Genomic DNA, 14,526 nt, shown 5'->3' on the forward strand with positions numbered 1-14,526 from the left:
AAGTTGGGTTAAAAAGATAGCAAACAGGAAACAATTTTATCACTAATAGTTTCACTTTTGGAACGTGTCTGACCTGCTATAAGTAAGATATATATATACATAAAAAGATTTTTTTTCATAGTACTAAACTACATTTTAAAACATACTAGAATGAAATGTGAAAAATACGAAAATGGAAGTTCTGTTCCCAAATTAATTGAAACAAGAAGAATTACACGTTAACTTTCATTGAGAACTTCTGTGTAGCTATAGCTTTGACACTGTTCTGATGATATACCATTGGTATGAAAAGTTATCTTCACTTGGGTCAGCATTTCACTCCAACAAGGTTTGTCAGAGTTTAGTGTCTGAGTTGAAGACTCCCCCAAAAAGTCCCATGCTCTCCAGCAGCTTACCCAGAAGTAAAGCTTGCTTTTGAAAGAAGGAACAACATAGCCCATAAAAACAAACTGTATTATGAAGGGAAGAGTGAATAATAAAGAAACAAAATTTGGAGCAGGAGAAATAGATTTCATCCTGTGTGAGTGAAAGTTTTGTGGGAAGAGTCTCTGGACTTGCTGGAAGTCCCAATGCTAAGAAGAGACACAATCCAATGATGTCTTGAGAGTTGCTTCTGACTAGGAAAATACAAAGGAATCATAGAATGGTTTGAGTTGAAAGGAACCTTCAAGATCATCTAGTTCCAACACCCCTGGCATGGGCAAAGACATTTTCTACTAGTCCAGATTGCTCAAAGCCCCATTAAACTTGGCCTTGAACATTTCCAGGGACAGGGCATCCACAACCTTTCTAGGAAACTTGCTTCAGTTCCTCACCACTATCACAGTAAAGAATTTCTTCTGAATATCTAATCTCAATCTACTCTTTTTCAGTTTGAACACCTTCTGCCTTGTCCTATCACTACATGCTGTTGTAAAAAGCCCCTCTCCACTTTTCTTTTAGGTGCTGGAAGGTCCTATAAGGTCTCTCAGAAATCTGCTCTGGGCTGAGGAACCCCAAATTTCTCATCCTGTCTTCATAGGAGAGGTGCTGGAGCCCTCTGAAAAATGAGGGAAGGACAGTCAATAAGCTGCACAACATGTCCATGGAGAACTACTCAAGGGAGTGAAGAGGGCTCATCACCTGTGTAATTTTGGATACAATTCATCTCACTGCATAGCAGTCTCTTATATTTATGCAGATAGAAGGCACCTTGAGATTCAGATTGACCCATTCTCCAATGGCTATACTTTGATCCCGGGTTCTGGACACTGACAGAGAGTCATGTAAGATTAATTCCTTCCGTTTCCCACAGTACAGCATATTCTGCAACAGCCTTCTTGCATTGCAAAGCCAAGTGGCTGTGATCTGATTTGGAACTGATAGTTTCTAACTATATCCCAGGTATATATAGATAGTCTATATATGCAGATGTAGCCTACCAGTTCTGCTGACCTAGCCTGACCCAGCTCTGAACAAAACCAGATTAAGGCCTTCAGAAAGATTAGGATCAAGCCTCAAGAGGTCATGCCTGAGGACACTAAACATTAGTTCTTATTTTGGACTGCCAAACTTTACATGTAAGACCCATGCTGTTTAATTAAGGTACTATAAAGGAGCATCTACAGACCTAAGTCTGGGATATAAATCCAAAATTGCAGCATAACCTGCTTAGGTGCCTGAGAAACTGAGACCTTGTATTTGTTCACAATAAATTTATAGGCAACAAAAACTCTTCCAGTGTAGCTGTTCAATGGAAGATTGATGTTCTTGTCTCTTGCCTAAGCCTGCTTGATCATAACAAAACTGAAGCTGGCACAGTATGACCTCTCAGATGAACAATCCAATATCTGTGCTAAGATTTTGATGGGAGTATGCTGATAGGATCAAGTACAGTAAAATACATAGACAAGGTTAGAGGGATAACAAAAAAACTATAATAATTTCCTCTCCATTAACGCCTCTCAGAACTAGGACACCTGCCTGGGATCATTCCTTCATTCAAGAAGAGATTCAAGACCAATTTATATTCTTTTTAGGGGTTCCCTTACTGCCAAGATCACATGAAGTTTAAAAAGAGCTTTTGCCTTCCCTCTTCCTCATGTACAGTCCCAAATCAACTGACTTGAGCCAAAAGGGAAACTTACGTAAAAAAGAAGATGCAGGTGTTTAAATTAACCACAATTTGAAATCTGCTTTTCTCCCTCACAAGAACAGTGAAAAATGGGCAGAAATAAGAGTAGTTCAGCATTCTACTCTAGTATGACCTACTGTCCATGTGAGCATATATAATGTTCATTGCAGGAAATTAAATGAAACTCCCAGGTCTCTCAGATGGAGAAGATGAATCACTGCAAGGGTGGCAATGTAATATAATGGATTCATCGAGGATAATTATGGTAAAAATATGGCATTAATTTATGTCACTTAGAGTAATTTCCCCTACTCCTTATTTCAAAGAATGAAAATTATTGCAAAGATTTTTAAATTCAGAGGTGCGTCTGCTCTGTCAGGAAAAAAAATACGAATGGATCAAATATTTATCCTTAGAGAGATAGATATAAACCAAGATAAAATTTTGAAACTTCCATACACATTAGGCTTGAAATATGATTTCCTTCTTTCACACACAGACTAAGGTAAGCTCTCTGGGAAACTACCCAGAGAACCTTAGTAATATATGTTCTATGACAATTTAAATAGCATTTTCACCAAATTTTCAGAAATCACCAAAAGACTCAGCTCAAAAAATATTCACACATCTACTTAAGCAAAAAAAAAATTCATCCTTTTTCAATAGAAATATGAAGCATTCACTGAAAACCTCTTATATGTGTTTTTAGGAAATGGGTAAGTTACCATGAGGACTGAGTTATAGTTTGTTAGTGGTTTCATGGAAATTATTTCCATGGTTTTCCACCCTAGTATTTTACTTCTCTGATATTTACCAGAGGCGTAACAAATGAATATGCAGTTATCTCAAAGATTCTCTGAATCCAAATCCTGTCTAAATTCGTGATAGTTGGTTCAATTGCTCATGCCTTGAATTGCTTTTAGAACTGGAAGTTAGGAAATTTGAACTTCCAGATTATTTTCTCATTCAATATGTTTAAGCATATTGAAACCTTCTCACTCAAAACCCCTATCCTGTTATTTTAGGGTTGCTCATCTGTTGACAGGCATGCTTTTTTAAAAACTGAAACACATTTTTTGAAGCAGAGTATCAGAACTTGAAAAAACAAGACCAAAATTTGTCTCCTTAAGCCTTGACAGTGATCTTCAGGTCCTGACAGAACATAAGAACTGCCATAAACACCCATGTGTCTCCAAAACTTCTCTCACAAAAGGGATAGTGGTAAAAATCCTTTCCCTAAATATCTCCCCAGGTTCCAGCAATTAACCTTTCAGGGCATTCTTGAAGCCAAGGCCATATTTTTTAAAAAAAACTTCTGCTGATCTTTTCTTGTAGGAATTTATCTAATCTTCATTTCAACCTATTTGTATTTTCAGCCTCTTTAACATTCAGTGACAAAAAGGTCCTCAGGGAAAAACACAAGGCTACCAGCAAGATGAGAAACTAGGAGGTGAGACAGCTGCAGGCAATGTGTTAGTGTGATTCCTTCCCCATCTTTCCAATGGAACTAGACACCCTCACAAGAGTTAACAGAGATGAATCTGTGCAGATAGAAAAAAATGTTGTTTTTATTTTTTCTTTATTTTTTTTCTGGTATGGCAGTGATTGATATAGCAGCAGAAATCTTTTTGGAAAACAGGTTCTGTTAATAAGATCCATAAATCTTCTTGTACATATTGAGGAAAAAAATAACAAACAAACACAGAAGCAAACAAAAACATCTACCAGAAGTGAAGAACTTTAAATGTGTATTGGAAAAAGAGCTTTTAAAAAGCAAGCAAACTTACTAGGGGCAATATAGCACATAAGGAACAACAGAAGGTCACGTAATAGTCTGGGAAATTTCTCAGCTGAGAATTACAAAACGTATGAGACATCACTGTGACAGAATGTAGTTGCCTGCCTGTACCTAAGCACCACTTTGGTGCTCTTAGACATCAAGTGGTAACTCATGTCTTCCATGATCATCCAGAGATGATCCAAGAAATCTTGCTGCACTACTATAACACAACAAATATCTTATTTCTTGTAGAAATAATGTATTTTCAAAGTTACTCTACAGTCAGCCATAAGTTAAGGTTCATCAGAGTGTTAGAAACTGCCTGAAAAATATGTTCATCTCTGGGCACTTCTGTTTTTACACTTGCTCTGTCAAAGACCAAACGGGACCAGAGGCTTGTAATAGTGGCAGTCCTGTTGTAGAAAACTGACCTCAGTCCTTTCACACACTCTTGTGATCTCATTATTGAATTGTAGACAAAAATGCCAAATGAGAGGTTTGAGGCTGTGAAATGTGGACACCGAGGTCTCGTCTATGTCACACTGTAATTACCTTGATAGGAATAGCCCCAAAGAGCAGAAGTGAAAACAGATCTACCAGATCACCTCTGTGCTTATTAATGGCCTGAGACTGCTTTTCCCAGCTGGTCAAATCACATTGTCAGCAACAAAGCCAACAGTACAATTCTCTTACAAAGCATTTATGAAACAAAACCGAGAGAATCACTGATACCCAAAGTGATTACCAGTCGAAGAGGCACAGCTTTTGTTCTGGATAATGTTTCCCCAGGACACACTGTGGCAAATTTTTGTAACACAAAATTTCCACTTAACTCAGTGGTAGTTCTACTTGAAAACATAACAACATAACATCAGTACATGCTGCTGTCTCACTTGAAAACATGTAGCTGCAGATAATGTGGTAAAAAAGTAGTTAATATTGCAAAAAAAAAGTGAACAAATATTTTCAAACACTTCTGGGGAACAAGCAGATTTTATTGGTTTATTGCTCATCAATCCTAGAAATGTTATTCCACTGTGTCCCCAAGAGTGCCTTCAGATATATAGAGATATATTTCTGTATTTACCTGGAAGAAGGGAGCAAGCTTTGGATAGCGGTGATAAATACAAGAACAATAAATGCACACACCAAGTTTGATTTGAATACTTCATCCCGCATTTGAGAATACTAGAATAAAAAAACACACAGAAAAGTAAATTAGCTCTTAACACATGCAGTAGTTTCATTAAGTCTGACACACATAGGAGACATGGAGAAAATTAGCACAGTGCACTAATAAATCAATAAACCTGAATTTCTGTTTTAAATTCAAACACAACAAATAAATTAATAATAACATGGTAAAATATTTTAACCAAGAGAGCAAAGCTCTGTGATTTGCAATACAAAGTTGTTCTGCTTGGTTCAAAATTATTTGCTTTAAAAATCCTGAGGTAGATACCAGGAGCTTGTGCTGCTGAGTAGAACACCAAACACTTAATTGTTTAATAAAATACCTAATAACCAGAGGAACCATGAGTTTCCTCATATGAAGACAAGCACTGGAGTAGTCTGTGACTCTACATTCATGATGGCACAGGTGTGTCTCCATGATGGCTAAATTGAGGCCACTCTGTTATTTTTTCTATTTTTCTTTAAAAAAAATTACATAGAACATTCTGTGACTATTTGGGATGCTGGAACTCTGTATCCTAACTTATTCAGAGGCTGTGCAGAAACTTGGTGATATGGGCATTCTCAAAATGTAAAAGACTATTTGAGATGCATTATTATAAGGATGTATTGAGAAAATATTTTTCTCCAGCATGTCAAACCACTGAGAAAGCTATCAGGTTCCCTTTTTGTGGGAATTGCCAAGAAAAGGAGTAACAGATATATCAATAGACCATGGTGGATCAGTTAAAGTGGAAATATTAACCAAGTCCTCAGCTAGTATTTATTATTGCTAATTCAATTAAACTGCAGCTGTTTACAGTAGATGAAGATTAGTCCATAAGAATACTTTTTATAATTCTCTATATCCTATATGGATACCACCAAATTTTCTTTATCTTATAAGAAATCCTGCAGAGATTTGCCCCAGTCATTTTTCTTCCTCTAAACAATAACTTCTTTTTGTTTAAACCTTTGCAGTTTTAAAGGGGCTGAAAAAAAGGATAACAGAATCAAAGCAATATCAGATATCAGAATGTCTCTCCAGAAATTTGGAAATAGGGCAAACAGCGATTATAAATGCCTAGAAAGCACTATAACAGAAAAAAAAAATTAAGAAATATGTCAAGAACATACACTAAGAAAGCTCATCTATGAACTGGATTTCATAGCTAATTTGGTCTTGAAGAGAGATCCTATCTAGACTTGGCCTATATTCCCTACATGGACCTTTGTTTGGGACATCATCTCAGCTATAAACATCTGGTCAAAACAGTCTCAAGCTCCCAGATGGAAAAAAGGTTTCTCACTTCCCTGCTCCTGTTTGTTATGAGTAAGAGATAGGGTTTATTTGTTGGTGTCCCTCATTTTGACTCCTTCTCTCCTGTGATTATACTTTGTGTCTGCTCTTGACAGTATCACTTTGGCATGATTTTGATAGTGCTCACAGGCAAATCCACTTCAGTTTGGTGCTGGAAGCCCAGAGGCACTGACCCTGATTTCATGTGCAAGGAAACAGAACTGCATCAATCTACATAAATAATGGACCAGGGCTTTTTTTCAAATAGGGAAAAAGAAAGGTATGTTCCTTAAAATATAACAAGAAATCCCAACTGTTCCATAGGGAAATTAAGGCAAACTAGATAAATGAAACACCAGCATAGAAAGGCCTGGTGTGTTTAGCATTATGTCAAAAGGATGGATGCTGTGTTCTAATCAGCAACAATATTGTGATGAGGAATTGTTGACATCCCTAGGCAGCACTGACATAAATGATAAATCTAGCAGTTCTGTAGCAGTCTACCCCTTAATGACTTGGAGAAGTAATTAAAGGACTGACTAAGCCTCAAGGCCCTTCATAAAGCATGGCTCCCCATGTAGCCAACCAGAGCTGTGTAGAGTGGTCGGAAGAATCTTGATGTGATTGTCTGCAGTGCAGACCTTCACTGCAGCATCCCACAGACCCACCTGTGCTGGTGTGACCTGCTCATGGCACACTGAAGGCTCCCATGGGGCTTGGGCCATTTGCCTGCAGGGAGGGAACTGTTTATCCATGTGCTTGGCCAGCCAGCTGGGTGAAACTAAGGAAGGCCAGGTTTCTTCTGTTGAGTAGTGCTGCTTATTCCTCGCCTCTCTTTCCCAAGGCCTCTCTGAAAGGGGAGGACCAGGAATATGACAGGCTTCACATGTTCCCCTAAAGAAAATATTTGTGCACTGGGGAGGAAGATTTCTGGTCTTATCCTCACTGCTTCTCTTTGACTCAGATGGGACCTTATGGATGAAAAGGGAGACCAGGTTTTTTCTTCTTCAGAGTAATTGTGGAAAAGCTTCTGCAAGGAGAGGGACAGAAGAAGGTGTATCAAGAAGTCTAAGAGAGGAGAAGAAATTAACTCCTCCAAAGAGTAGACAGAGTTCCAGTGGCTGGCCAACGACAGAAAAGTCGCTGAACAGGCATGGAGTTTGCCCAGCATCTCTTGCAGACCTCCTTGCAACTGGAAGTTTCTGGGTTGAAGGAAGGAGGTGACGCCTGTGTCTGCTGGGATACAGCATGCAGGGAGAGCAAAATTGTTTTCCTACTCATTTAATTTCTATTTATCTTACCAATCAGAAATTCTGAAACAGAGAAATTCAGATATTTTGGTCTAATATTTGAACTAAGAAAATGTGTCCTTCAAATTCAAAGCTCTTTTGATATTTCCAGTGTACTTACCTCACAGAAAATACGTATACGCTTCACTTCTAAGCCCAGCCTGATTTCTAATCCAAGTAAAAATATACAGGAAGACTTTGAATATCTTTATACAAACCTTTACATTGGAAACTTTCTTTAATAAAACCCTATCAGCATGTAAAATTCCCTGCCCTGTACCTATGCTTTATGCTGTATAAAATTACATGGTATGAATATTATCAAGTTGCTGATATTTAGGTAGATCATCATGATGATGTCTTTTAATTATTGGAATAATCTGAAGTAGTATCAGATTTTCCTGTGAACTATTATATATTTGGAAATTTTAGTATCTTTTCATGCTACCATCAGAAGTACTTTCCCGTGATGAGTTGCTCTATCTGCCTACATGCTACTTGTGAAAATAACCTCTAGCAAAATTGAGGGTGAATTGTCTCTAAATGATATATCAAGTGTTAATGAGTGAAATACATGTTAGTAATGACTAGTCAATTTGGGTAAATAATCTATAAAATATACCAGGTGGGGACCCTGCACAAATCCTATGGAAAAATGAAGTGTTGCAGAATTCATGTGGAAATACACATACTGCCTCAGAGAGATAATCCATTCTCTAATGTAACTGCTACTGCTTCCTGTGGAACACACATTTATTCTATCACCATAGATGGATAAAGAGCAATGAGAGAGGAGTGGGAAGAAGTTCCAGTGGCTTAAACTGCAGTGATATAGCAGTTACTTGAACCAGCATAAACCAGGATCTGTGCTAGCTCCATGGTAGTTTTGTGCATGTTGATTCCAGAATTGTTTTATTATTTTTTTCTAATATTTTGAAATCTTAAAAGAAGAAGAACAGAAATTTCACTAGTGTAAACCTGATGTCTGGAATTGTTTTATAGTGAAAAAATTCAAACCAACCCAGACTGTTTAAACAGAATCCACTATGACATTTCAGATCCATTCATGTCACCCCATGATCCCACATCATGGTAGTCCTGTTATTAACGCAGGAGGAAAAAATATAGTTTGTTGTTCATGTGGTTACTCGCTTCTCTGTCATTTGAGGTACAGAACATTAACAGAATTCACACTGAACAAGGTAAAGGTAACACTTCTTGGCCAGGATCTCAGCTATGGGTGCTGTTTTTTCTGCCTCCTGTAAACTGTAAAGTCTGGGGTGAGAGGCATGTACAGATTACAGAAATGAGTATTTAGCAGATGCCTGAAAGTGTGATGGCTAAATGAGAGGGCACAGGATTTTACATGGGGGAGGTTACTTCAGAGCTCCCTCTGGCTTGAAGCAGTCACTGTGCTGAGCAGAAGGGCAGTGTCAGCCCACGGGAGCAGCAGTGGGAGAGGGGAGGCCCTCAGACATTGACTGCCGATTCTCTCAGCCATACCATGGCTCAAGGTGTTGGTGCAGAACGTTGTGTAAGCAGTTGCAAAATGTTAATGGCTAGGAAAAAACCCATAATTCCAGACTGAAAGGTTAGGGGTGAGGGGCAGCAGAGGGAAAAGGCTGCTGAAAGAGCTTTATGATACTCCAGTTAAAACCTGAGTTTGGTTTGTTTCCCAAATGGACAGGAAGAAGAGAGAAGGTGGTAGTAACATAAGATAGCATGGGGGAAATAACTACTTTCTGCAGGAAAATGATTAAAATATTACTTTTTTACATGAAATCCTGTAACCTGTGGTTAAACTCTAAGGTTACGATGACAAACCTCTACTGCACAGGCATGCAGGAGGGAAGGGACATTTTCCATGCTGTCCCACGAGAAAATTGCTGCTGTCTACAACAAAGAGGACACTATGATTCATCTTTCCTTAATCCAAATAATTCCTTTTTATCCTGGTACATTCCCCATCACTATCTGAGCACACTCATGATGTCCCAGCACCCCGAACAGAAGCAAGGAAGTTGCTGACCAGAGGCTGTCCAGGTGTTGGAGGTGAATGTGCCAGAAAAAATAAAGCAGTGATATTTTTTAAAACTTTACTCCTGCATAATATGAGAAACCAGATTAATTTATGGAACAGAAAGAAGATTCGGTCAACTTTACTGAAAGGATTTTGTGTTTCTATTGCCTGTGCCTACTGGTTGGGACTAAGACCTAAGGAAATATTGAATGAAAGCATCATTCTCCAAACACTGCAGCCCAGTTCTCCATTGAAAATGTCCTACTGGGAAGAAAATGTATCAAACCTGCTAAAATGTTAACTTTTAAATAGACTTTTTGTCATCCAGATGCAATTAAAACTTTATTAATATTTTAAATCTGACCTATGTAACGTGATGGATTAGAGCATGGTTCTTTTTTTAGTTCCTTAAATTGTACTTAAATTGAATTCTACACTTCCCTTATAGTTTTTCTTGTGGCAGATAATTGTGGAATATAAAATAATAAGAAAGTTTACATTCTGTATAGGGGATCGGATTCTGGGCAGTGTCCCTTTACACCACACCGTGCTCAGGCCTTGTGTGATTAAAAAGCAACGTAAGATGAGGTGAACCATTGACAAGTTTGCTCATTCAGCAAGTTGTGACCAGGCTGTTTCCTCCTTTGAACAAAAAATTTCAGACTCTTTCACCTTTTTTTTCTTGTGTCTTGAAAAGATTAAAGATTATTCATGACTTTTAGGACTTTATGTAGTAATTCACATTATATTGAAGATCTTGAATTTCACATCCTCTGGTTCCCTGTCAGCTTTGCATGATGACTGCACTGAAAGAAATATTTTAATATATTATGATTCAGCAGATTTGTGGATAATTTGGTTTTGGGGGTTCTAACTTGTGTCTCAGTGTAAATATCCTCAGGGGGAAATAGAACCTTGTACTTTTGTTTTAAGAAACATTTCTTATTTCTTCTACAAGATTAGTAGTTCAATAAGGGCTGAGATACACTTCAAGCAGAATTTTTCTTTTCCAGTTATCTTGACAAAACTCTCACCAATGAGCCTTCCTGAGGTCTAGTCTCCCATAAGTTAAGTCAAAATGTCTGTTTTCCCCTGGAAGTTAAAGTGATGATGGAGAAGTGAGCCTCCATGCTTCCAGTTCCTCACTGTTTTTATTTCCTTTCAGTCAAGTGCACATAGTATTGCAGACCTGCTGTTGCTGCACTGTAGTAGCATATGAAATTATCAATGAAAGTCAATGAAATTATTTGAGATCTGTGCAACCTCACCCTGTGCCATCAGCTTTCAACGGATGTTCTCCCATTACCTTATCTTTTAAAACTTATAACTTACATCTGGATGTAGACTGAAATAGAAGTTAATGAGATAATTTTGCTGTTGAGAAGCAGCAAAGACACGAACAATATTTAGCTCTTAGAAATAGATTTTTTAAGAAGGATGTTTAAAACAGAGAGTTGAAAAAGAACTATTGACTTGAAATAAACATTGCAGCTGCATAGAGGACATCAGAGGGATTCTATGATTAAATGGAAGGAACATATCTATATAAATATAGATATATATTTTTTAATAGAAATGTCAGTTTATTAATATGCTCAATCAGCGTTAGTGCCAAAGTAACCTGTCATCTGACAGAAAACTGCTTGTACTCGATACCAAGTTCAACCTGGCCAGTGGCTGTTGTTTTCAGAAACTGAGTTTGCTCAATGTATGTATTTTCCAACAATGAAATGCAGTCATTTCAGCATTATAACACCTGCATCATGCCACTGTGTATTATGAACTCTAGCTCAGCCCCATCTTCTGAAAACTGAAACAAAATAAAAAGAAAAACAAAGCAAGAAAAAAAAACAACACAAGCCAGAACCTACAGCTTCTCTACTTTGGTGAACATTTATTACAGTTTGAGTTGTGAATAATGCAGCTACCAAGCCCCAGCTACCTTATGCTCCAGGCTGGAGTCTTTAAACATCAGTGAAAAAGGCTTGATATGCTCTCTTCTCAATTTATCGCCACTCCGTAAGTCGATGGTGTGCTCTATTCGCTTGTTAATTTCCTCAGGCCCAGACTGGACATGCAAAGCTTGTGCAAGATGGTTTGGAAGCAGATTTATTGAATTTCTTGTTAGGGCAGCCAGAGTCTAGGGGAAAGCACATGCAAACAGAATAAACCTGCTGGTCCCCTTGGGTTAAAAATGCAATGTTTTAGTTCATGTTGCATTGCAAACCATTACAGCATTCCATGCAATTCATTCAATGAAATCTATAGAAGTGTAAAATAGTAAGTCTGTTCCACTAAACACATACAGTACATTTAGGGGAGCACTTTAATGCCTTCTTTTTTATAGACTAGGAGGATTGTTGCTGCACTGAGAATTAGGACTATATTCCCCTTTTCAAACGTGATATTTAATTATTAAAGCATGCATAAGGGAAGTACACACACCAAAATCACAGCAGGGTATCTGACTCAATGGTGTGTTTTAATAAATAAGAATGGAAGCCATATAAAACAAATACCACAAAACAGGAGTAATGAAGTTTTTCTTATCTTAAAGTTACTGGATGTGTTTAGATAAGGAACAGATCAGTTAGTCAGGAGTGAAGAAGGTGACATTTCTGATTACTTCAGCATGGGTTTTCAGATAATATGTTCTTCTTCACTACTGGTATATTTCAGCCAATCTAGATTACAGTTAGGCTATATGGCTTAATTTAACTGTAATTCATATTATTATTTAAAATATTGTCTCAAATGCATTATTCCTTTGGTATTTCAATAACTAATCAAAGGAAAAAAAATGAAAATACTTTTGCTTCACAAAGGAATTCTAGCAGAGATAGTATGAAGAGTGTTTCATCTTCAGCAAAGAGTTAAGAGTTTGCTTTCATAAAGAGAATAACTCATTCCCATTTCATGGTGTCATTTCATGACACAAACCACAGTGAAGCAGCTCTTTCCCACTTTTAAGGGAAAATAAAACCTACTACTGTAATATTCCCAAGGGTTAAGAAATGTTGATGAATGGAAAGGATGTAAAACTTCATACATCATAGCATGAGACATTTCAGCATTATCATGGATGGGAAATAAAATTCTGCCTGGGAAAAGTTACTCCATAGGTCCTTACTGAAAAGATCTTCAGCTGTATCTCCTATAGCATTGTTGAAACAGGAGCTTAGGATGTATTGTCACCAGATACACCAGAAAGCCTTTTGTATCATGGGATTACATAGGGAAAATGCTATAGGGAGGTTTCCCTTGTTCATATTCAAACTATAATCAACAAACATATTCTAATAAATCTTGGACAGCACATTAAAACATGGGAAGGATCTCAGGTACCCACTGCCAAAGCTCAACTGACAATTTTCCTTACAATCCTAAAATCAAGTCCATGGACTGTGAAGTCACAGATAGTATTTCATATTCCATCTTATTTCTGGTAATTTAAGATCCAAAAATACAGTCTATCAGGATTGAAGTCTTCTCTCTGTTTAAATGAAAAAAAGTTTTCCTGTTTGTTTAGTAGAAAAAGGACTTCAGTAGAGAAAGTTTGGGAAGACACTCTACTCAACTCCTGCCTTCTTCTGTCTAGCAAATTAGTATCATCAACATTAGTAGAAAAAACACTGTCAAAGAAACTTTTCTCACACTAAAGTTCCAAATATGACTGAAAACAAACAGATATGGAGAAAATAATCAAGGCAAGTGGATAAATGCTATATTACTACATGCTGTGACACTACTTTAGTTTAAGTACTACTACCTCTTTTAAACTGAGCTAGGAAGAAAAGCTTTTATCAATTTTTGGTGGCTGAAAGGGCACAAGTGTGTCTGAAGTCCCTGTTAAAGGACGACAACACATCAGATGGTGCTGTGTAAATTGATTCCTCAGAATTACCTTATATTTCTACTTCTCCACTGGAAATGAGGGTGGAAAAAGTCTCTAATGTTTTTCATGGTCATTTTGTTTTATTTATATGAGAAAAATAATCTAAGTTCATCCTACCAAGATACTATATCTTGGTTAAAATTCTATTTTAAGCTGTGATTGATATGAAAGCTTGTCTTCTTGCTGAGTGTATGAAGTGTATTACAACTCATGGTAGATGAACATGATGTAATACCACCACTATGGCCATGGTGCCTGTAGTATTGGTGCAGAAATAGACTCTGAATTTGCATCTATATTCAGGATATAACAAGGAAATTCACATTTGTGTTTCATAGAGTTTTCTCTCCCTCACATACATATACATACTTTAGAAAACTGCTTCCCTGTATTTAGAAATAACAACAATGAAAAAATGTGCAAATTATTCCCTCAAGAATATGTTCTAAGCACATCTTGTCTCTTATCCCCCTCATTGCTCCGCATCTTTTAAGACTTCTTTATGCAAACGCCAAAAAATATTGATTCTTCCTATTATCTCTCCTACAGTTTTGTGAGCAGCTTTGTGGAAGTCACAGTTGTGAATTCTACAGTGAGCTTTTGAAGTTTTCTGATTCTGACAAGAACCATTCATCATATAGGAACAAACATAAGATTCTATTAAAAAAAAAAGCCTAGCCAAACTTGCATCTGAAACTGAAAGAAGATGAATTAAAACAAACAAATAATAAAACTCAAGCTTTAGACACATTTTATAGAGACTTTAAAAAGTAGCTTAGATTAGATTTTACTTCTTTACTGCAACAAGTCCAAGCATCCTGCTGTCAAAAAGAAGGGAAATTTTTAATCAGTGCCATTTAGAAAACCCTAGGAAGGTTTCAAATTATTTTTTTTCATACTGCAAGGACCAGGTTTTGGAAGGAAATAGGAAAAGAAAAGGTCACATCTTTAAAAAG

At 37.1% G+C, this 14,526-nt stretch overlaps 1 protein-coding gene across 1 annotated transcript in view; it reads right to left on the reverse strand.

Moving 5' to 3' along the window:
• Nucleotides 1-14,526, reverse strand: part of ADCY8 (adenylate cyclase 8) — a 122,164-nt gene that overhangs the window by 26,370 nt on the left and 81,268 nt on the right. The window contains 2 exon segments of the mRNA XM_069005492.1: nt 4,981-5,081; nt 11,618-11,815. Coding sequence (XP_068861593.1) covers nt 4,981-5,081; nt 11,618-11,815 — 299 coding nt within the window.

Source organism: Aphelocoma coerulescens, chromosome 2 (genome assembly GCF_041296385.1).
Source record: "Aphelocoma coerulescens isolate FSJ_1873_10779 chromosome 2, UR_Acoe_1.0, whole genome shotgun sequence".
NCBI lineage: Eukaryota > Metazoa > Chordata > Aves > Passeriformes > Corvidae > Aphelocoma > Aphelocoma coerulescens.